The sequence below is a fragment of the Gavia stellata genome, chromosome 2 (assembly GCF_030936135.1).
Source record: "Gavia stellata isolate bGavSte3 chromosome 2, bGavSte3.hap2, whole genome shotgun sequence".
NCBI classification, from domain to species: domain Eukaryota; kingdom Metazoa; phylum Chordata; class Aves; order Gaviiformes; family Gaviidae; genus Gavia; species Gavia stellata.
In genome coordinates, this window is record NC_082595.1 from 41636625 (window position 1) to 41658309 (window position 21685).

The 21685-nt window shown below is 45.0% G+C and overlaps 1 protein-coding gene across 2 annotated transcripts in view; it reads left to right on the forward strand.

The window, feature by feature from the left end:
• Positions 1 to 739: 739 nt before the first annotated feature.
• Positions 740 to 21685, forward strand: part of AKAP12 (A-kinase anchoring protein 12) — a 31564-nt gene continuing 10618 nt past the window's right edge. The window contains exons 1-2 of one of the 2 annotated variants that reach the window (XM_059828866.1): positions 740 to 895; positions 10484 to 10670. In XM_059828866.1, coding sequence (XP_059684849.1) covers positions 740 to 895; positions 10484 to 10670 — 343 coding nt within the window. Of the gene's footprint in view, positions 896 to 10483; positions 10671 to 13836; positions 13893 to 21685 lie in introns of those variants that run through there. The other variant, XM_059828872.1, reaches the window with a different exon arrangement.

Below are 21685 nucleotides of genomic sequence, written 5' to 3' on the forward strand. Positions count from 1 at the left end.
CTAAGACATAGGACCCTATTTTTCTGCATCAGCTGAACCCTGAACGCCCTTCTGGCAGGCAGGCCCAGCACGGCTGAGCGCTGCAAGCCCCCGGCGCTGCAGGCTTGGGGCCCCGAGCCCAGCCCTCGGGTCAGGAGCCGGCAGAAGCCCCGCGGGGGGGTGCAGGGCGGCGCGGCCGGGCGGGGGGCGCAGCCCCTGGGCCGGAGCCCCCCCGAGGCGGCTGGCGGCTGGTCCCGGCCCCGGTCCCGGCAAGGGCGGGGAGGGGGCCGAAACGCTGAGTCAGCGCCGCGGTGCCGCCGCGGAGGGCGGGGGGCCGGGCAGCGCCCCCACCCCGGCGGCACCGGCGGTGCCCGGGAGGGGAGGGGAGCGGTGCCCGGGAGGGGAGGGGAGCGGTGCCCGGGAGGGGAGGGGAGCGGCCCCCGGCCGGGGGGGCGGCGGGCAGGGCGCTGCCCCCCTTGGCCGCTCCTTATCAGCCCGATTTGATGCTGCAAGGCGTGTCCGGGGCTCTGCTCATGTGATGGAGCAAGAGGCAGACGGGCGGGGGGACCAGGGGAGGAGGTGATTTTCCTCGCTGGCTCTCGCTCGCTCCCTTTTTTTTTTTTCCTTTCCTTTTTTTTTTCTCCCCTCCTCTCGCTCCCTAAAGGAGTTTGCGGAGCGCCGGGCTCCTTCATTCCCGCTGCGCCGCCGCCGCCCTCCGCCAGCCCCCGCCCGCGGCTCCGCACGGCCGCGGGGCAGCGCCATGGGCGCCGGCAGCTCCGCCGAGCCGCCCGCCCCGCAGGACGGGGACGGGGCCGGGGCCGGGGCCGCGGCCGCCGCCGAGTCCCCCCGCACCGCCCCGGAGCCGCTGCCGACAGAGGAAGCGGCGGCGCCCCAGCCGCCAGCGGAGCCCGCCAAGGTAAGGCAGGGTCGCGGGGAGCCGGGGGGGGCGGACGCGGGGCGGCGGCTCCCGCCGCACCCCCGGGCCGGGGAAACTTTCCCGCCGCGGCGGCGGGCACCTGCCGCGGCCGGCGGGCACCCTCCGGGCCGGGCGCGGAGCCGGGGCGCGGCGGCGGCCGCTGCGGGGCCGGGACTGCGCCACGGGCAGCGCCGCAGTCATAAAACTCCCGCCGGCGGCGGCGGCGGGGGGCGAGGGCGGCGGCGGGGGCGCCGCCGCTTTTGTGTGCGGCCGTGGGGGGGGGGAGAAGGGCCGCACCCACCCGCGGCGGGGTCTGCGCCAAGAAATCTCCTGACTGCGGTCCTGCAGCCGGCTCGCAGCGGCGCCCCGGGCTCCCGCGGCTCTCCGCAGCCTTCCCCCCCGCTTCTCTCCCCCCGCGAGGATGCAGGTGCGGGGCGCGGCCCGCCCGCCGGTTCTGCGGTTTCTTCAGCTGGGCGCCAGCCTCGGTGTGCGTCCCCCGCCCCGTCCCCCCCCATCCCGCGCCCCTGCAGCCTCGGGCTCACCTGGGCCGCAGCCCCCCGCCCCGCCGCCGCCCGTGGGCGGGGGGGAAGGGGGCGGCGGCGGCCGCGGCCGCGGGGTGGGCTGTAGCCGCGGCTTTCGCGCTGCCTGGTGTCGTTCCGCATAGGGGGGAAAGGGAGTGACCCGCCAACTCCCGGCCGGTAGTGAGTAGAGGAGCTCTAGGTATGTCTTATTTTTAATAAAGACGTTGAAGAATTGAAAGACGTTCTTTTAAAACCTGTCTGGTGTTTAAAAATAGATTATGAATGAACCCATTTATCCCTCTGGAATAGGCGCGTTTAGGGGATTCTGGGACTGAAAGGGAGGTTATGTGCATCTGCGTGTTTACATAGCGTTGCGTTGGGGCTAGACGTTAGTTTGTTCGCAGCGAAATAATACGGCGTTATACCGAGATCCCCTTCTTCAGGCTCTTCAGAGTTTGGGTCCTCGGCGCAGGGTTACTGAGAAGTTTCTGTAGCTGCTGTGTGGGTGTGTTCGAGCTTGAGAACTGGTTGTGACTTTGTTTCTTTGACCTTGTGGTTCAGATTTAACTTTCAAGTTGAATTTCCCATAGTTCCTGGCTGCCACTAGACCGCCTTGTGCGTGTTTTGACAGATTAGAAAACCACATTGGGAATGAACTTTAAATTAACTGCGATTTATTTTATTTTATTTTATTTTTAACCAAATAAGTGTTAGGGATTGGTGTTGGTTAATAAAATGTTTAGCAGTTGTGTTAGGCAATTTTGGAATTCAGATGTGGAAATTTAGACGAGAGTGAATTTGCAGAGGGCAAGCATTTGGCTACTGTGATTGTTTAAAAATGAAGGTAGTGTGACTTTCAAGAAGGGATATAACATTCATAGACATATTTATCCAGTTACGGGAACTAAGACACAAAAAAAAATAATACCTGTTCTCAAATAATATCTGTTCTCAAATACAGATTATTATTATTAATACTGTGTTTTATGTCTTCTACACTTTAGGAAAAATGTTTTCTAATAGATTTTTACCTTGTTATGTAAGTAGAACTGCTTAAAGGCGGGGAAGTTCTTTTAGCATTTCACTGCTGTAAGTTGCATTACTGCTGTTCTTCTAAAGCAACTATCTTTGCCTTCCATTACCTTAAAAAATAAAAAGAAAAATACATTTTAATGAAGTTTAATCATACTTTTTTTTCTGTATGTCATTTAGTCTGTTCTTACTACGGTGAGGTAGTTTCGTGCAGATTTGTGACACAATTTTTCATCGTTATTCCTTTCAGCCCTTTGAATTCGAAAATTACCAGATCCTGCAATGCCCCTGGAGAAATCTGTCAAAGAACTAGTTTGTTTGCAGAAGACACAATGGGGACATGTTGAAGAATGGTCTTCTTTCTTGCGCTTTCCAAATTAAAACACTTACCACAACCCCCTCTTCCAGACGAAAAACTTTGAAAACTGACTTTAATGGAATCCAACTTGAGTGAGCCTTGGCAAGCCAGTCACAAATAAATTGTCTAGGCAACTGGTCTAATACAGGTTATAAAATCTCACAGCAGTTGTGCTTTTTTGTCCCTTGAAATGCCTCAAAATATTTAATCAGGTTTCTTTCATGACATAGTTGTATTTTGTACAAGATGAAAAACCTCTTTGCCTTTTCTTCTAGAAAGGGCCAAATCTATAGTCTTTTTAAGCTGCTTTGTTATTCACGTGTGACTCCTTGGCCAGATACCAGCTTTTGAGGTGTCCTAGTTACTGGAAAGGGGGGTATATGTTTCAGCGTTTCTCACTTCTACAGCCCAGGAGGCGTGAGAGACCCTGTAGAGCACTTGGTCTACAGTGTGGGAGATATTTAGGAGCCTTTGGGTGTTGGCTCGCAAGCACTGCAGGTTAAATGTGGGCTCAAGGGGTTAGGACCTCGGCTGCTCACCCCGTCCTTTCACAAGTTGCTGGCGAATCACGCATAAAGCAGCTCCAGAGTTTCCAGCCCAGCATGTTACTGGGACTTGAAAGTGGTGGGTGTTTTTACTGTAGCAGACAAGGCTTAAACTCTGGCAGTGGAGGAGCTGCTCCTTATCTTGCATAGCCACCCCGCTGCAGGAAGCCCCCTCTGCAGGGGAGCGTGACAGATCCTGGAGGAGCTAATCCATTCGCATGCCTGAACTGAATTCAGTGGATTTGCGAATCAACACCCAAAGTCCTGCTGAAATCAAGGGACAGGGTGTGGTCCCTCAGAAGGCTGATTTATCTGATGGAGTTGTTGTTTGAGCAGCAATACTCTTTCCCCCCTCCTTTTCCTCCTCCCCTATCCCTCTTCCCTGTCTTGCCCCAGACGATGCACTCCCACCTCGCACCGTGGCTGGTCCTCACCTTGCCTTTCTGTGAGCAGGTTAAACTCACTGGCCCTTAAGGAGACAGTGGATTTTTTTTTTTTTTTTTTTTTTTTTTCCTTGGCCGGTTCCCTGATGAGTTCATTTGACTCCTGTGATGCCCAGGTCTCAACCCAGAGCCAGGGCAAGGCAAGCATCTGCAGGAGGGGAAGTGGAAAATCTTTCCCTGTTGGTGGCAGCGAGCTGGTAGACCCCGTCTGCTTGTGAAACCTCCCTGTCTGCTTGTGAAACCTCCCCGTCGGGCTGCCCTGAGCAGCGCAGAGGCCTGAGAAAGATTTAACAGGTTTCAATAATAATAGTGCTAGAAGCAGGAGCAAGATCTTTTAGTCTCACAGAGGAGACCAGACAAACCTCGGGTGTCGCGGGCTGACAGAAGCTTTGAGGTGTCTGGTGGGATGGGTCCTGTGCTCCTGCCTCCTCCCCGGGCACCTGCAGCTTCCCTTTTGCTGCTTCTGGCCCTGGGTGAGCTCGTTCAAGGAGCGAACCCCCTGGAAAGCTGTTCAGCCTCTTTGGCAAGGTCATCCTCTGCTGATTTAGCAAGACGCGTTGGCTTCTGGGAGTTGGACGGGTCGAAGCAGCAGGTGCAGGGGAGCAGGCAGGGCCTTGGGACCGGGACCGGGACCGGGCAGGGAGCTGGGTGACACTTCTGTTGGTGGCAGCACATGGCTAGAGTGGTGCGGGCATCTCCATCTTGTGAGCTCCCTCCCTGTTCACAGCAGTGGCACGCCTCTCGCCCGGCTTCCCATTTGGATGCTGAGCACCAGGGAGAGCCGGAGAAAGATGCCAGCGCGCTGCCCCCGCCGCGGTCCCAGGGGGCGGAAGGCAGCTGGAGCTGCATGGGCGACGCAAGGAGAGCTGCGTCATCCCACCAGCATCACGAGTAAAGCCACTGCGATCACAGCCCCCCACCCCACTTTTATTTCATTTAGAAACTCAAGGTACCAGTTTTAATCCAGGTTCCTTTTGGCGGCCCTGCTGAGGGAGCAGAGCTGTGTTGGAACAGCTACCTGAAACAGCCCAGGGAAACTTCTAAAGAGGGAATCCGGAAAAATACCAGCATGCTAATAAGCTATTCTTGCAGCAAAATCTGGGTTTGGCAGAGATAATATTTTATGGGAATTGATGGCTTTAGAATGTCGTGCGGTGAATTCCTGGCTGGCTCACATGCAGGGGCCCCCACTTCAGAGCAGTGAGTCGTTCAAACAGTGTTTTCGGGATGGTTCCCATTTCTGAGTAGTAACTTGATTACGCTACCTGCGTTGTAAGGAGAGCAAGTGTCTGCTAGACAGTAAATATTTGGAACTGTCTCTTCTAAAGAGGTTACCAGCTGAGATGTCAGGGTGTCTTATTGTCTGAGTGCCTGACAAATAGCAGCTGGGACAGACTTACATCTGCTGTTTAAACAACTGCGTTCTGGTGAGGGAGCTGAGTCAGCCTGAAAATACTACATTAGCAATGGTAAAACTAAGCTTAATGGAGTACCAGGGGAAAGTCCCTAGACTGTGTCTCTAAGAGCCCTGGTTTGAGGCGTTTGGTCTGAACGAGGAGGCTGCAGGGTTCTGCTGGTTCAGCAGGGTCCGATTCCCTTTAAGTACGTCTCTGCTGACTGGGGAGGAGGAGGCTGATGTAGTTTGGTGGTAAGGTTTGGAGGTCCGCCCATGCCTGTGGGGTGGCTGGGGAGAAAGCCTAAAAATGCGTAATTGAAAAAATGCACAATGGAAATTGGTGTCCGTGGATCCACCAAAAGTGTGAAATAACCCCCTAATCATATAGGAGATAAGAGGGAGGTGGTAGAGGGAGTGCCCGGGCACTTTGAAAGCCAAGCAATTAGCTTGTGTTTGATGTGACGGAGGCTAAAGAGATGCAAAGAGGAGTGTCGGGTCTTTGAAAGTGCTTCTGGTTGGAAATGCAAGCAGGGGTTCTAGTTACTGAAGGGAGAGTCACTTGCTTGGTGCTCAGTCCTTGTTCTAACTGATCCTTAGCGTCCGGATGAGTGGTCCCTGTGTGAATGCCTGGGTAAGGCGGTGTCCGAGGACTGCTGTGCAGAACCAGCTGGAAGATGCGAGGCTGGGAAGGAGCTCAGGTTGGATCGGGCTTAAGGTGTGGACCAGAAGGACAGGTTGGGAGTAATGCTTCCTTCGCAGGTTGCAAAAAGAGATTACAGAGATGGTTTGGGAGCAAAAACCATCGGTTTTGGTTTAGCCATGTGTTTTTCAAGGGTAGTCATCCATAAGGAGGTGTCACAATGGAGTCAGGCTGAGAGTTAGGACACAGAGGATAGATCTGAGGGAATGAAAGGTAAGGAGAAGGCTCTTGGCTTTGTCTGCGGAAATAAAGGACTGAAATTAAGTATGTTGTTATGTGCCTTAAGAGAAAACCCTTACTCCACCTGGAATTTGCAATGTCCCATGAACCTCTAATGCCTCAGCTAATGCAAAACAAGACAAACTGCTGTGAACAAAGAGTTGGAATGACCTAAATTCAGGGGTTTTTTTCCAAATGTTGGTGTTTGAAGATCTTTTTAATGAAGCAGCGTGTGTTAAGAGCAGACCAACAGCGCTGCAAGCTTTCCCAAAGTTTCAAAATCAAACCTCAGGAAAAATACTAGAGACCATTATGTTAGTTTGCTCAGTTGTTCAGACAGCTGGATCTGGCTATTTTAGTAATCTAATGTACAATCAGTGTAGCAGGATTAACAGAATGAGGCAAAATTAACTCTCCTGCCTTTGGGCCTGGTGTGAGGAATCCCTGGAATGATTTGGGTCTGGTACAAGGAATGTTGGGAATGGTGGTGATTGCTGGTGGGGGAAGAAGCTGGGTGCTGCTAGCCCCTCCAGAATAGCGCATGAATGAAGTGTGTGCTAACGTACAGTGAGAGATCGGGGACCTGCCATTCATCCATCTCTCATGCAATTCTTTGTATTAGTTTTCTTTATACGTTTTAAATTCTGTATGCATTTAATGGGGTCCGACAGCTGGACCTAACGCTATACGCAAAATGGCGCAGAAGCTGCTGTTGGTGAGAGTGGCGTGGGCAACAAGCCCTTTGCATTTTAGTCTCGTTAGCTGTGTGTCCGCCCTTTGCTTCCATCTTCATGGTGGACATAAGAGAAATCTTTAAAAAATACGTGTGTGATGTATAGTAGCGGCATGACAGAAGCTGAAGTGTTGCTTCACTGGTGGCCCTTTGTTTTGGGAATGAAGAAGCTGAAGGATCAGTTCTCTTCGTTTTCTCCTGCGTTTATGAGACAACACATTCATAAATTAATTAATAATCAAAGGAGAGCGATGAATGCATGCCGCAGAAACCTGATAAATGTTGATAAACCTGCCAACTGTAACATCTCATTACCTGTAGATAAATACACAGAGCTGAATAATGAGATTCCTAATACCGTTAATTTTGTCTTTAAGGTTTTCACCCGTCTCTCTAAACTTTGACTTTATATTTGTCTAAGCTTTACAAGTATTCTCAATGGAGTTGAGAACACAGCTCACTAAATTAGACGTAATTGGACTAAACTGTGGTTTAGATCCCTTCAGAGAAACGAAGCAGTTAATGTGAGTGAAAATTGAAGTTAGTTTCTTTTGAGGACTAATGCAGTGGGACAGACTGCACTGACCCTCATAAAGAGCCTGAGCAACTTTTCTCGGAACAGAAAACTTTTTTTTTTAAAAAACAAAAACCCTAATGATGCTGTTGTGTCTCCCTTCACATTACAACTCCCCCAAAGATGCATATTTTCTTCTCCTTTGCACGCATTTTAATTTGTGAAAAATACTATTGTTTTATTAGTTTTGATTATTCAGTTATTTAAAGCAGAACACTTGATTTGAAAATCTAAATTTGCCTTCCTATGGCCAAAAATCACATCAAACTCTTTCCCAAGAGACTGGGGTAAAAAGGTCCCTGTTCCCTGGCAGGTTAGGGTTATACTGCAGGTCTGGTCAAATTTGGAAATACTGAGGTTTTTCATGTGTTTACATTTTTACTCAGTTGTGACTGATGGGTGCTGCTTTCAATACTGAATTGATATACAGAGTGAACAGGGATTATAATTATACTAGCTGGTAGTAAAAACTGCTTATAGTTTTACATGTAGTAACATTTTTACATTTAATTCTGTTCTTCGTACTGGAAGGTATCACAGCATTTTACAGATCCAAAGGGTTATCTGCTAGATCCAGTGACTTCTGAATTTTGGTCGCAGATCTTTGGTGTGATAGTCACTGTTTTCCTGAATGCATCGTGACTGTCTAATAAATTCAGAGCTGGGGGAATATTAAGTGTTACCATAGTTAATATTTTATCATAACACTCAGGGCTCAATTTAAAAAGGAGACAAGTTGTACTGCATTGGGGTACCCGATCCCTTTGTACCCTGGTTCCTTGCAGAGTCCACAGGTCCGTATTAGGCACTTAGGCAAATGGTAGACTCTATGTGCCTATACGTGTGTGTCTATACACAGGAGTCTAGCTTTAAAATGGTTTGCGGGCTGGGGGAGGTTTGGAAAGAAAGGCAAGGAAATCTTTGAATAAAGTGGGGAGTGCTAAGATATTCAGTGCTGTTGCCTTTCTTGTGACTTCAAAGAATTGTTGGTGCTAATTCTGAGGGTGTCATCTTGAAATATCCATCCGTGGATTTAACTTCAGATGGCCAAGTGCCCTTAGGGCCAGTAGAGTTAAGGTTGTTCTTGTGCTTGGAGGACTAGCAGTTGTCTTACAAGACTGAATGAGTAAAATTTATTATAAAAAAAAAAAAAATAGTGATTGTGCTTTAATAAATTTGTATTGAAGAATCTCAAAGCCCTTTATGATTTCGGTTGTTATTTTCTGTGTCTGTTTGTTGCTAGTCTTCAATGCATTACTACCATTCAGTTACTGCTGTGTGCAACTGCAGAAGAGCTTCCCAGAGTTCACATGCCTTTGTTCGGTGGTGTGGTATTTTTATTCCTCCTGAGTTCCTGTGTGTTAGATTTATGAGAAGGATGATGTGAGAAGCGGGAATGTAATCCGAGTGTTGAGCCATTCCGTATTTCTTCCATTTAATATCTGGTCTCAGCATGTGAAAATTCTGAAGCCAAATTATTCCATCTGCGGTATTGGCAGTAGAGCAGAACGGGGTCCTTTTTTGTGAGGTGGATTATGTGGCTGTGAAAGGCAGCTTTGAGGACTGCAGCAATGCCAGGTGGAAACAATTTGGCTTAATTAAGGGCTTCTGAACTGAAAATTGGGAACCCGAAGGCACACTTCGTTGCCTGTGGAAGCAGGGGAACGGCGCTCACTCCGATCACACCCGGCGTGTGAAAAGGGGGTTGAATGATAAGAGGAAAGCCGTTTGCCCGGCACTTTGTATGTTGATTTGACATTCCGCTGCAGCGGGCTAATTGCTAATAAAAATAAATAAATGGATCTCCCTCTTCAGAAGCTTGTTTTGGTGGATTTTGGAAGAGAATCGTCAGGAATGTGGCATCTTTCTGATCCCAGTTTGATGCTTCAAGCGTTTGGATGTTACATTACACTGAAAGATGGGATATATCTGTGGCTCCTTCGGTTAATTAACAGGGCTTCAGTGGCAGTATTTTGGGAGTACAGCTGAGTAATAACACAATGATATGTAATTAAGGTTTGCTGTTCTACCAGAGGAACTTTAAACCTAAGCTTCAGGAATAGAGATTTAAGACGTGGTTAATTAGTTGAAATGGCTTCTGTTGAAAGGTAATACAATCGGTTGGAAAGCTAGTTAATTAAACAAATAATTAAAGGGTAAGGAAGTATTTTTTTTAATGACCGCAACACATTTAATACTTTCAAAGCATATTTTTATTTTAAAAGTGTCTTCCTTGTTACATGGCAAGCCAATACAAATTCTGAAAATAATTAAAATGTATCAAATGTGGAAGCTGAGAAATAATTTTTTTTTACATGTATTAGCAAATATAGAAAAAATACTTCTAATATTATAGTGCAGAGCCCCAAAGAATTGCAAAGCTTTTTTTCCCCTGTAAGAATAATCTCTGCCTAATAACTGAGGCCCAAAAATTCTAGTTTTAATCCCAAGTTCACTGAATTTCTTCATGGGATTTATATATATATATATATATATATATATATATTTTCTGCTTTCTGTCCTGAATAGTTCCGTTTCTTTGTGGTTGTATTGTTTATGATGATAAGATAAGCACATCAGCAGAGGAGCAATACCAAAGGCTGTAATGTAGACAGGATTCGTGCATATATCAAAGCAATTGTGCCAGACATTTTGAAGAATGAAAAATATCTTTCCATCAGCTAGATTCATATTATCCTGGAGTTTTTCTTCATGCTAGAAACCAATTTCTGCACAAGGTTATAGGCCATTGTCTGTAAGACTTGCTTCTTCCACATATTTCATGCGGGAGAACAGTAAAATAAGTAGCCCCACATTATGTCTTGGTTTTTTTTTCTCACAGAAGATCTTTGATTTATTAAAGTTAATAATTTTGAAAAGGAGCAATACTACACAGAAGCACAGAAGTATTTATTTCCCCAAATGCTTGCATGTATATATGCAAAATGAGAATGAAAGAACCTCATTTGGGGGGGACATGACCTGGCCTAATACTGATGTTCCTTTTTTTATTTTCTTTTCTTTTTCTCCTTCCCTACCATCCTTCAACCAATACTTGACCCATCAGGGTTTGGATGCAAGTTTACCAGTACCTGATGTTAATGAAGACAATTTGGAGCATGATGCCCCACCGCAGGAGCCACAGCAGCCAGGAGCTGTTACAGCACCTCAGGAGCCGGATGGGCAGCAGCCAGAGGTGGCTTCACCCCTCCAAGAACCACCCGGAGAGCAAGCAGAGGCCACTGGAACAAACGGTAAGCAAGAACCGTGTTCAACGGACAGATTGTAGAGGCCTGGATGCTCAATGGAGCGCGAAGTTGAAATGGGGCTCAACTAGCCTGTCTCCTAGTGACCAGGTGGTTACTCAAGTGATCTTTGGTTGCTCAAGTGCTTCTTCTAGGGTGTTGTTTTGTTGGGACACGTTTTCTCTATAGCAGAGTTCAGATAACAAATGGGTTGTGGATTGCAGCTGTCAGTGTGGGTGACGGGGGGATGCTACCCATTCCCCCTTAGGGGTGGTTCTCTGCTCTCAGTGCACCCTGCGGTGCCTCTGCTTGCCTGCTGCCAATCTCTCCACCATTCACCTGAAAGAACAGCTCCGTTTCCACTTCTTATGTTAGGAGTTTCTGCTGCATAGGCCTGTCTCTTCCTTCATAGGGCAGAAATCCTTTTGTGTTCGTTCATTAGTGATATTAATGATAAAAAACTATTTTGAGCTCACAGGAAGGGGCTGGCTGCTGATCCATTGGCTCTGCCTTGATTAAAGTTCCCTTTCCTGTTGCTTCCAACTGGATTTGCATTTTGACCACAAAACCATTCTCATCAGAGGCACCCCTCTCTGCTCTGTCCTGGGAATCTCTTTCTTGCCTCGCCGCACAGTCAGAAATGCGCTGCTCTTTCTCCTGTGCAAACCGGCAGCCCACCTCTCCTGGCCCCATCAGTGTCTTGTTGCTGCCCCCTCCCCTCTGCTCCCCTGCGCAGCCACGCCGTCAGAGATCCTTTTCGGGGATCCCGCTGCACGCTGACCTTTTTGGCAGGGGTGGCAAGAGGGAGGGGTAGTTTTCAGTCAGAGCAGGCGACTAACGCTGGTGTGAGAGAGCAGGGGAGGGATGGGGAAAGGGTAGGATGGAGCACATTCTTCAGTGGCAGCCTGTAGAGCGGCTTAAGGCATTTGTGTTCTTTGCCATGCCTTCAGATTAATTGCCATAACGCTATTATCCCACTAGAAGGTTGCCATATTTTATGCTGAGCTTTTGTGCTTTTTTTATCATCTTGGTAGAGGCTTTTGGCACTGTAAAAATGGGATGCAACATGTTTTATCTTTCACTCATGATAAACACTGCTTCTCTTTAAAATGTTACTCTTAAGTGGATAGGGATGGAGAGAGGCTACTCAGTAAACAGAGTCATGAAGGAAAAGAAAATACCTGATGATTTGAAGTAGTGTCAGAAGATTTCATGCTGGTATTCAGCTTCTGGATCAAGTAACAGAGAAGGCCTTTAAAAGGTCCTGAATTTCAAGTTAATAGTCAAAGATTGTAATTCTTGTTGAATAATTGTGGGTTGTAGCTTCAGTTGTACAGAAATTGTGTTCCTAGGATACGGAATGAAGAAGAGGTGAGAAGCTCCCTTTGAATGCAGATAGTTAGACGTGACCAAACGCATGATGTGTTGTGGACGTAGATAGCTTTAGGAATTTGTGTGTGAGCAGATTGCCTGAAAAGTCTTCTCTTTCTTTGATAGTCATCTCTCATGTGGTTGTGTGATGTTGCTGTTTTAATCGGGATTTATTTTACTGTTGGTGGTGGAACCAAGCCTACATGGTAGCGTAATATATGTGAAAGGGAAGGCAATTCTACGGGTTTGCTCTCAAAGTAAAAAAAGCCCTTCATGCTGCATCGCCTCCATATATTTTTCTGGTAACAATAGCTGAAACTGACATCATCCATAGACAAATAAAACCTATCTGGTCAAGCATTGAAAAGATAGTTTTTCAAATAAAGACTACATTCACATATTCATAATTGTTTTTATCTACCCTTCTGGACCTTACGGAGTCCGGTCCACGTGTCTTTAGGCAGATTAATAAAGGTGGGGAAGAGGCATCTCCTAAATGCTCCATGGAGAGAAGTCTCTCCACATAAAGAAGTGTATCATTTTGGCTCTACACTTCTTCACGTTCCCCACTCATTCTTTATTTCATCTTGTTTGCAAAGTCTATAATATCAGAAATAAAGCATCATGACACTGAGCGCTGAGGCAACACAGGTAACTGCCTACAGTGAAGGAATGTTTATGATTTAAGGTTTTTCGGGTTGGTTGGTTTGTTCTTGTTGTCATTATTTGAATCTCATGTTCAGAAGACCATTTGAGAGATGATCCAGACTCATCAAAGTTGCCGCTATCAGATTAAGTTAACTGGGAAGGCTGGTAAATTAACTGGGAAGTTGGTGCTGGCAATCAGAGCCACAGACACAGGCTGTGAACGGCTGGCCCAAGTATCTGTGTGTCATCAGAACTTTGGAGATACCCAACATAATCCATAGAAATATTGTTACTATAATAGGAGGTCACCTATGTTAGATGCTGATCCTTTACGTTTTATTGTATTGTATCGCACCACTTTTTACTAGCAGTAAGAGCTGCTGGGGGAGCATTACATCACTATACTACAGGTATCCGGAGTGCTACCTTTCTGAAACCCTTGACAGCAGAGTTTGAGACAATTTATAATGTAATTAGGCTGTAGAGAATTCCAATTCAAAAACCCCAAACAAATGAGAACAACAAAAAAACCCCAAGCCCTGAGCGACAGTTACGAAGCAAAGGAGCAAATGTTTCAGCGTGGAGAAAGAAAAGCGTTTGGTGTGTTTTTTGTTCATGAGGGGTAAACTACTTGGGGCTCTTGACTAGCATCTGCTGAGGTTTGGTCTGGCTACTCTGTGGCAAACTGCGTCAAGAAGGCACGACACAGGTGGGAGCCCAGGCGGTCTGTTGTGGGCTTCTTACTGCAGAGCCGGCATCCCTCTCTCCAGAGGAAGGAAGATGAATGCTTGAAGTGAAAGCGTGTCAGGGCGGATACTCTGAGGCGTAATGGTTTTAATTGCCGCCAGCGCAGCGATGGGAAGCGCGGAGCTGCGCCGCGCTCCGGCAGCGCCCGCCCCAGCGGGGCGGTGAGGGGCGGGGCGGGGCCGGGCGCCACCCCGGGGCGTCGGGCGCTGCCCGGGAGGGGCGGGACGGGGCGGGGCGGGCGAGCGAGGGAGCGCGGCCGCGGGGCGAGGGGGAGAGCGGGCGAGCGTCGGGCCGGCGGCAAGGCGGCTGCGGCCCGGCTGCTTCTCCGTCGGTCGGGCCTGCCCCGCTCGCCCTGCGCGCCCCGGCATCCCCCGCCACGCAGGGAGGAGGGACCTCAGACCCTGAGAACCGAGTGTCTCGCGGTCCGCGCAGCTGAAGAAGTGCTGGGGACCATAGCGATGACGGGTGAGGCAGCGTGGCGTTGCTAACGTGTGAGCGCATGCATTTGTTTCTCTTTCCTCCCTGCGGCGTAGCGCCGGGGTTTGTGTGTGGGACGTCTGGGGACGCGCCGCTGCAGCGGGGGGGTGCCGGGCCGGGGGGTGCCGGGCCGGGGGGGTGCCCGGCCGGGCGCTCCTTCGGCTCTGGAAAGCGTTGTCCTGCTTGCTCTGGCTGCCCTGGCAGTGCGGTAGGAGTTACAAGGTCTGGCTTAAATACTTGTGTCGCAGCGAGAGCCGTTTCCGAGTGAAGGTTGCTGAAACTTTAAAATTTCTCGTCACCTCAATCGGACATTTGCTGCCGTGCTCGTAATACAAGGCTTTTATAAATTTGAAGATGCTAACTGGGTTTTCTTCCTCAGTACCAGAACATGATATGGTATCTGACGTTGAGGAACATAAAGAAAACATAGTGACCGTGTTGATGATGCTATTTTATGTTAATCAAGAAGTAATGCAGTAAAATCTCTTGAACTTGGTGAAATTGAAGGAAATCTAATAGTTTGCATCACCTACATGTTGTAAAAATACTTGCATGAGAGAAATGAAGCTCTCACTTTATAACTGTTACTCTGCAGCTGTTTTAATTTTAATGAAGCAAAACCCAGAGGAGATGAACACTGTGGCGGGGGGGTGTGTGTGTACACATGCATGTCTGGCGGCAGGATCCCAGCCGGGATATCAAAAACTTGATGTTGCATCTCGATGCTATGTGCATCGAACTCTGTACATCTTATTTAAGAAAGTAGTGCATGAGCCACTGAGGTGTAAGCGCTAACACCATAGACTAACTGGGCTTTCTGAAAAGATAATAGTCTTTGGAGGAGCAAAGAACTGAAAGGAAAAAACATTCCCTTGCACTGCTGGTTTTGCACAAACTTGTGTCTTTCTCTGGGAAACAAAGTGACCCTATGAAATTAAAAAAAAAAAACAAAACCAAAACCTACACAAACCCCACTTTTTTTCCTAAAGATAACTAATTTGCATTAGAATTTCTCACAGATTGACGATGTATGTCTTTAGCAATCTAGGAAGTCTCTTGTATTTCATCATATTAATAATTACTTACTTGCTTTTATTTTATTTACTAGAGCTAGTGAATTAATTCAACAAATAGTGGGGGTTTATTCATGCAAAATACTTCAGCGTTACAATACGTATTGACAACAAAGCCTGTTGAAGTCCGGCTCCGTTTGGAGCTGACCCTGGGGAGGACTGTACGTGATTTGAATCAGTTAGTAGGGGAGGAGATATCCTACCGCTGTTTACAATAGGGTTTTCATTAAACTCAGCATTTAATGTGCTTATCACATGCTGAGTTTTTCCTCAAGGGTTTTCTATTTTTTTATTTCCTTTTATTGTTAGTAATTAAAGGTTAAACTGTTTTTCAAAAGCAATCCCTTTACAGGGTTGCACAGTTTGATCTTTTGAGGTTTGCCTTATTTAATAATTCTTGTGGAAACTTGGATTTTCACCCTAGCACAACTGCTTCTATAGTACGTTTTGCAGGAACTGCATCTAGCTCCTAGTACAAGTTACCATTTCTCTGAAGGGAGAGAGTACCTCTCCTTATTGGTATGCGGGAGTGTCTTAAGCTATCATGTGTCTAATTCGTGCAGATGCAGCTATGTCTCCTTTGTGGTGAGTTTGTCTGTGATCCTTATGTTACTCTTTGTCAAAACGACTGCATAATTTTCAATCTCCATTTCATTGTGCATTTTTATTCATCATTAGGGGTTCTCAAAAATGTCACAGCGTTTACTGACCTATATTGCTTATCCTGTCCTTGTTCCTAGCGGAGCACTTCCCCCCCCCCCCCCCCCCCCCCCCCCAAATACTCTGAGTGCTAGTGTTGCATCTATCTTATGCTTGGTGAATACATTTTATTTTAAAAAGCGGAACTAAATCACTGAACGTGAGACATCGACAGTACAGCTAACCATGAAATTTCATGAATGTTTGTAGCATGCTGGTTTGGTTCCCAAGCAGAACAGCTGCGCTGGTTTGAGAGCAGTTTATTACTGTGAGTTCATTTAATGAAGACTAACTAACTACAGTAACTGTATATCCAAGCCATGGCTAATCACCCTTCTGGTTTAAAAACAAACAAACAAAACAATTTCAGAGGAACTTTACTGTTTTTTTTTTTTTTTTAGTGCTGTTTCTTGAAACGTTGAAATGAAAGAAATAATATCTTAAAACTTGAATGAAATGTATAACTTCCTTTTGCTGGAATTTGAGAAGTTAGTCTCTAGGTTGGAGCAGACAAGTACAGCTAAAGGAAAAACTTCTAAAAATAAAAGGTTTGTGAGGAATGTTACAGCATCACAGCGGAAATGATTGTGCTTTCTTTTAAGTTACTTTCATATGAAAGTTATGTACAATCTCCTTTTCTGGGGGCATTGCTTTTGCTTTCTTAAGGAATTGTAAGCTATGAAAAATTGCAGCTATTTTGCAACGTTTTCCTTTTTTCTGTTTTTAAAACTGGACACAAAAGAATGTGAATTTTTTAAACTTAACTCTTCAGTTGCCACCCAAGTACCAGAGAACTTAATGGTATTTGTTTTTAATGCTTTGAAAGAAGAACATGATTTGAAAGCCCATGAAGTGTGTGTATGCACTGTGAAATTTAGTATGCAAAAATGTCTGTAAATCCTCCCTCATTATTCTGAAAGAAACCCCTGCCCACAATTAACATGGCAAGTCAGTCCCTGGAAATAATGGAGTGAATAGAATGGGGAAGGAAGTAGTATGTATTTTCCATGAAAGAAGTATTTGTACATTTGAAGCGGAAACAAATATTGTGAATAGTAGGGAAAGGAAGGAAGAATTTGTGAAATATATTGTCAAGAAGCAGCAGTGCCACGAACTTGAAACCTTGTAGTTAAAAACCAAAAAAATTGTTAGAAGGGTAACACCTGGACATATTTCTGCTTAATTTTGTTACTGCAAAGTGAGTGGGGTGTTTGTTTGATTTATTAAAACCAAACTCCTGAAATTTGAGGTCAAAAGAATCAGGATTTCTGGTATAATGTCCAGTTCTTACACTCTTCAATGAAAACCTAAAAGCTTGCTTTTTTTAATTGCTAAAGTATTCAATTTCATTAATAAATCCAAATAGCTACTTCATTTTAAATAAATCCATTCAGCGTAGGTTTTTCATATATGTTGTCATTCCAGATTGTGTTTTGTTTTTTTAATTACTGCTTCTCCATTTTTATTAGTTTTTACCCTTTCTTGACTTTGCCGTTAAATGTTTCTACTAATAATTAGAATTGTACAGTTAAGGGGAAACTGCTTTTAACAAATAAAAGCTTGGTATATCATGGACACTCAGTTTGAATTCATATTTTTAAATTGCCTTCTCCTGTTTCAGTGTCATGTGAGTTTTAGAGCAGTAGGTGTTTTTTTACAAGTCATATTCGTGGCAAATCTAGATGCAACGGAGCCAAATGGTTGTAAAATACCCCTTCAGCCTTATGGCTTCAGCGTTCGTTTATGCTCACGCAAACCTACTGAGAGTATTGTGTATGTGACTGAAAGCACGATTTGGCCCTAAATACTTAAACATTGAATAAATGAAAACAGCACCAAGTCCTCTGGAGCCTTTCGCTGGCCAGTAGAGTTTGCGAGGCGGGTGCAGGGTGTGTGTGACATCCATCTGAGAGATTGAGAATGTAGGGAATTCATGGAAAAAATCCAGCGCCGTGCTGCAAATCCTTAGGGGGAAAAGTCAACCAGCTCCAGATGTTGACATGGTTGACTGCAAGCACATGAAGTGCTGTGGATTTAACTCTTGCAGTTGGAGTGCTTTTTTAATTTTTTTTTAACCCTCTGGCAACTACCAGGGGAGAAACACATTTTCACTTCTAGAGACGAATGAGATGGTGGGAGCAGTTAAGTTGCACTCCCAAGAGTGTCTATCAGCCTACTGAAAGAGAAGTGTTATTTATTAATTTCATTTTTAATGTGATGAGACAGGAATTCAGTCATTCTGAAAATACTGATTTTCCAACATCTGATATATACTTCTGATAAAACAGAAATAAATTCTTACCATGGACCAAGCTACCTGTGAGATTAATGGTCTTTGTGAAATCAAACACTTCTGATTCCCTATCATATGTTTCTTTAGGAATAAAACAAAACACTTGCAGTTATTAAAACACAAGCAGCACCTTGATGCAATTAAAAATGTTTTAAAGCTTAAATGGTATGTAAGCAGTTTAAAATTTCAGCTTCAGCTCTTAGCCACAGTGGATTTAAATAGCGAAGTGGATCAATTTTATGGTATGACCTATGGTTTTTATCGCTGCCTCTGGATACATTTTTATTGTATTGTTTTCCTTGATTAGCCCATAGCTGGTGAAGTGCAGCTGGGCTCAGGACAGAGCTGAAGAAATTGTATTCATAGCAGTGTTTTACTAGATTTATTTTTTTTCTGGGAGGTATTTTCATGAGGCTCTCCTGTGTTTCTTAAAGATGCTTTCAAATTCTATAAATTCATTCAGAAAGTGCTGGTTGTCTTGCCAAAATACTTGTGGCTGTGACACGCTGTAGTATTCTGAACAACAATACCTTGTGTAAATAACTTCCAAAGCTTTCAAAGTGGAGTTACAGTTTGGTTTGCATTCAGAAGTACACTAACAGTGTTTGGGCACCAAGAATGTCATTAGTAAAAACGTTGTTAAAGAATTTGACTGCTAAATACAAAGGTCAGCGTGTACAGTTGACTTCTCAGGTCTTCGGTTTCTTTTGTGCCCCACTGGGTATAAAAATGCTCTTTGGGGTATATCTTGTGAAAGTACAACTTGGATATATATTGTACTGCATGCAGGCAGATTTCCTGAATGGCATCTCTCTCCTCAGATGCTGAGGAAGGGCATCAGAAATTCAGTTTAAAAGACTCCTCCAGTGATTTGCATGGGAAAGAAGCAGACAAAGTAGGGACTGGGAGCAACAGCAGCAGTCACTTAACACAGAGCTTGGATGTCAGCCGTTATCTTGGGGATGGAATGGCTTCTGGACAGGTTATATGATTCTTGTTCTGGAATTGAGGGGGTAGTGCCTGGACTAAGTCTACAAGTATATCCACTGTGCGCTATGAGGGCGTGATGGAAGCATGGCGTGTGCAGCTTTTCAGACTGGTATTAAAAGTACGTGTTCAGTCAGTCAATGTCTTTGTTAGTTTTTCCTTTTGCAATTTATTCAGTGAAGTATTGCAAGGTAGCACGTTTCCTGGACTTACAAGGAAGACCTAATTACTGTCAGCCTGATTTAACAGTTTTGAAAGCTTATCACTGTGTTCTCTGTTTTTATGATTGCGTTTGCTATCTTAATACATACCCATACTTGCAGATTTTGTAATAGTTATTCAGCTCTTTTCACCTGCAAAGCATTTTACAGGTACTGAGTCTTAGGGTGTTACAAACTCATCAATTTATAACTAGAATAAGCAAAAATCCTTTGAATGTTTATCATGAATATGAAGAGATGCCTTTATTACACTAGTCTTAGGTCTCATCTCTTGCTTTGGAAATAGAATACCTCATTCATTAATATTCTATATCATTCCCCTCTTAAAGTAATACTATTTACTTGTAAACCCCTGAAACTTATCTTAAACGCTAAATTTGTGTTCTAGGAATAGGGGGGGGAAAAAAAAGAAATGCAGCCTCAACGGCAACTTTTTTTTTAATCTCAGGATTTTCAGAATGGTAAGCATGCATTCCCTGGCCTGTTTGCAAGAGGAAAGGGGACAGCCCTTAGAAAGCTGTGTCTCTAGCTGCATGCCAGTTGCCTGCAATGAGTCACGAGTGTCTTTTGAACTCTCCTCTGCTCCTATTGCCTTCCTGCATCTGGTCTTTCCCACTTACACCCCGCATTCCCCACTGGCTCTCAGCCCCATTTTTTGCTCTGCCTTTGTCTGAATTGTGTCAGATGGAGACAGAGATTTCCATACGTCTGAGGGTAAGCACACTGGCATTAATGCAGGACTGAGGAAGAACAGAAGGGAGACTCTACAGACCTTGTTTCCACCAGAGATACCAAGAGGCCTTGCTCGTGAACAAATTTGATCACTTAACGTGAAATGATCAGTGTTTAATTTCATAGCTGGTTCAGCCAGAAAAATACTTAAATCGTAGACAAAGGGCAGAAATATTGCCTTCTTTACCTAGGAAAAACAGAAGAGTTAATACACCTTTATCTAGCTATCTCTATGTGTGTGTATATCTAGAGTATATTAAAGATTACAGAGTATATTAAAGTACCTGTTACTAAATAATTATAGAATGTGGTATGTACGCTAGTGTTAGCAGAAATGTCTCTAACTTTGTGAATTCCCATTAAGCCATAAGTTTTCTGTTAAATTACATAGTTTGACAGAAATGACAATGAATTTCTTTCTGGACCTAAGAATAAATGAACACAGATACCAAAGTGGTTCCTTGGCTTTATCCTTGTGTAGTCTCAGCATATAACTACATAATGTTTGATTCATAAGAGTCAAAACATAAGCACATCAGTTTTTCTTTGGTAACCATCTTTAAAATGAAGAGAGAGTTCAAAAGTATTATTGCTGCTTCTAGCTGTGCTTACAACCTTATTTCTCTTCACTGACTAAGTGTTTTTGCAGTGAGTTATTTTTGCTCAGGGAGTGTTCTGGTGTTTGCAAGAGGTATATTACCAATGGGGTAATAATCCTGGCTTCTTCAGAAAAATGTCCATTTCTTCTTACCCCGCTCCCTCACAAATTACTTGGTTTGAACATCTGTGTTTTAAAATGTTCAGGGAGTTAGGGTGTTATCAGAGGTCGGACTTCTAAGTGAATTAGGAGTTAACAATTAAAGTAAGTAATTTTAAACTGTTAGATAAAGGGACAAATAAAAAGCTTTGCTTATGTTGACTGAGAAACAACAACCAGTAGGCTGCTGATAGCGAATATAAACATAATTTGCCCTCTACATAGCTATTAGAAGTCAGTATACTTGTAGATTTAGTTTTGCTTTTTATTTAGTTGTGTTTCAGCCTTACCTAGAGTGCGTTGTCTATGTGCCTATGAAGATGCCGTTCTTCTCAAAGGGGACATAGGCAAGCAGAATCAAGGATGCATCCAGGCTGGAAGGGACCTTTGGAGATCAGGTGGTCCAGCCCTTGCGCAAAGCAAGGCCAGCTGCAGAGTTAGATCCGACTTAAAAGATGGGTCAAATAAAAACTAAATCACTTTGGGGAATTCAGTGATGCAGGTACTTTTGAAAGCTATGTCCTGCATGCCTTCGGGCATCAAAGTGGCACGTGTGCAACTTAGAAGAATGGGGCCATGCTTTCTCCCAAGATGTTGCTGTTTAACATTGATTTTTTTTTTTTTAAATTATTTTTTTATTTTGTCATCTTAGCATTCCAACAAGTTTGGTCAGAGAGAAGAGCACGCTCACTCATGCCCTTGCACTGTCACTTGTTGCACAAAATCAAGGGTCAAGAACAATGTTAAACTAAAATCCTGGCAGTATCCAAGCCCAAGAATCTTTTGGTGTCTTGAATGTGCCATAGGTTTTATCTTCACATGTTGTCCTGTTTATTGTCAGGCATGATCATCACACAGTTACTACTATTATTAAAATTCTCATTATAGGCAGCAGCAGTTTCACCTGCTCATTTTTTGTGTTTAAATGGCAGAACTTAAAGGCTTAGTATCCTTGTTCCTTTCCACTGTTTCCCTCCAAAGTTACTTTGGGGCATGGGGAGTTTGCAATTTCGTGCTCT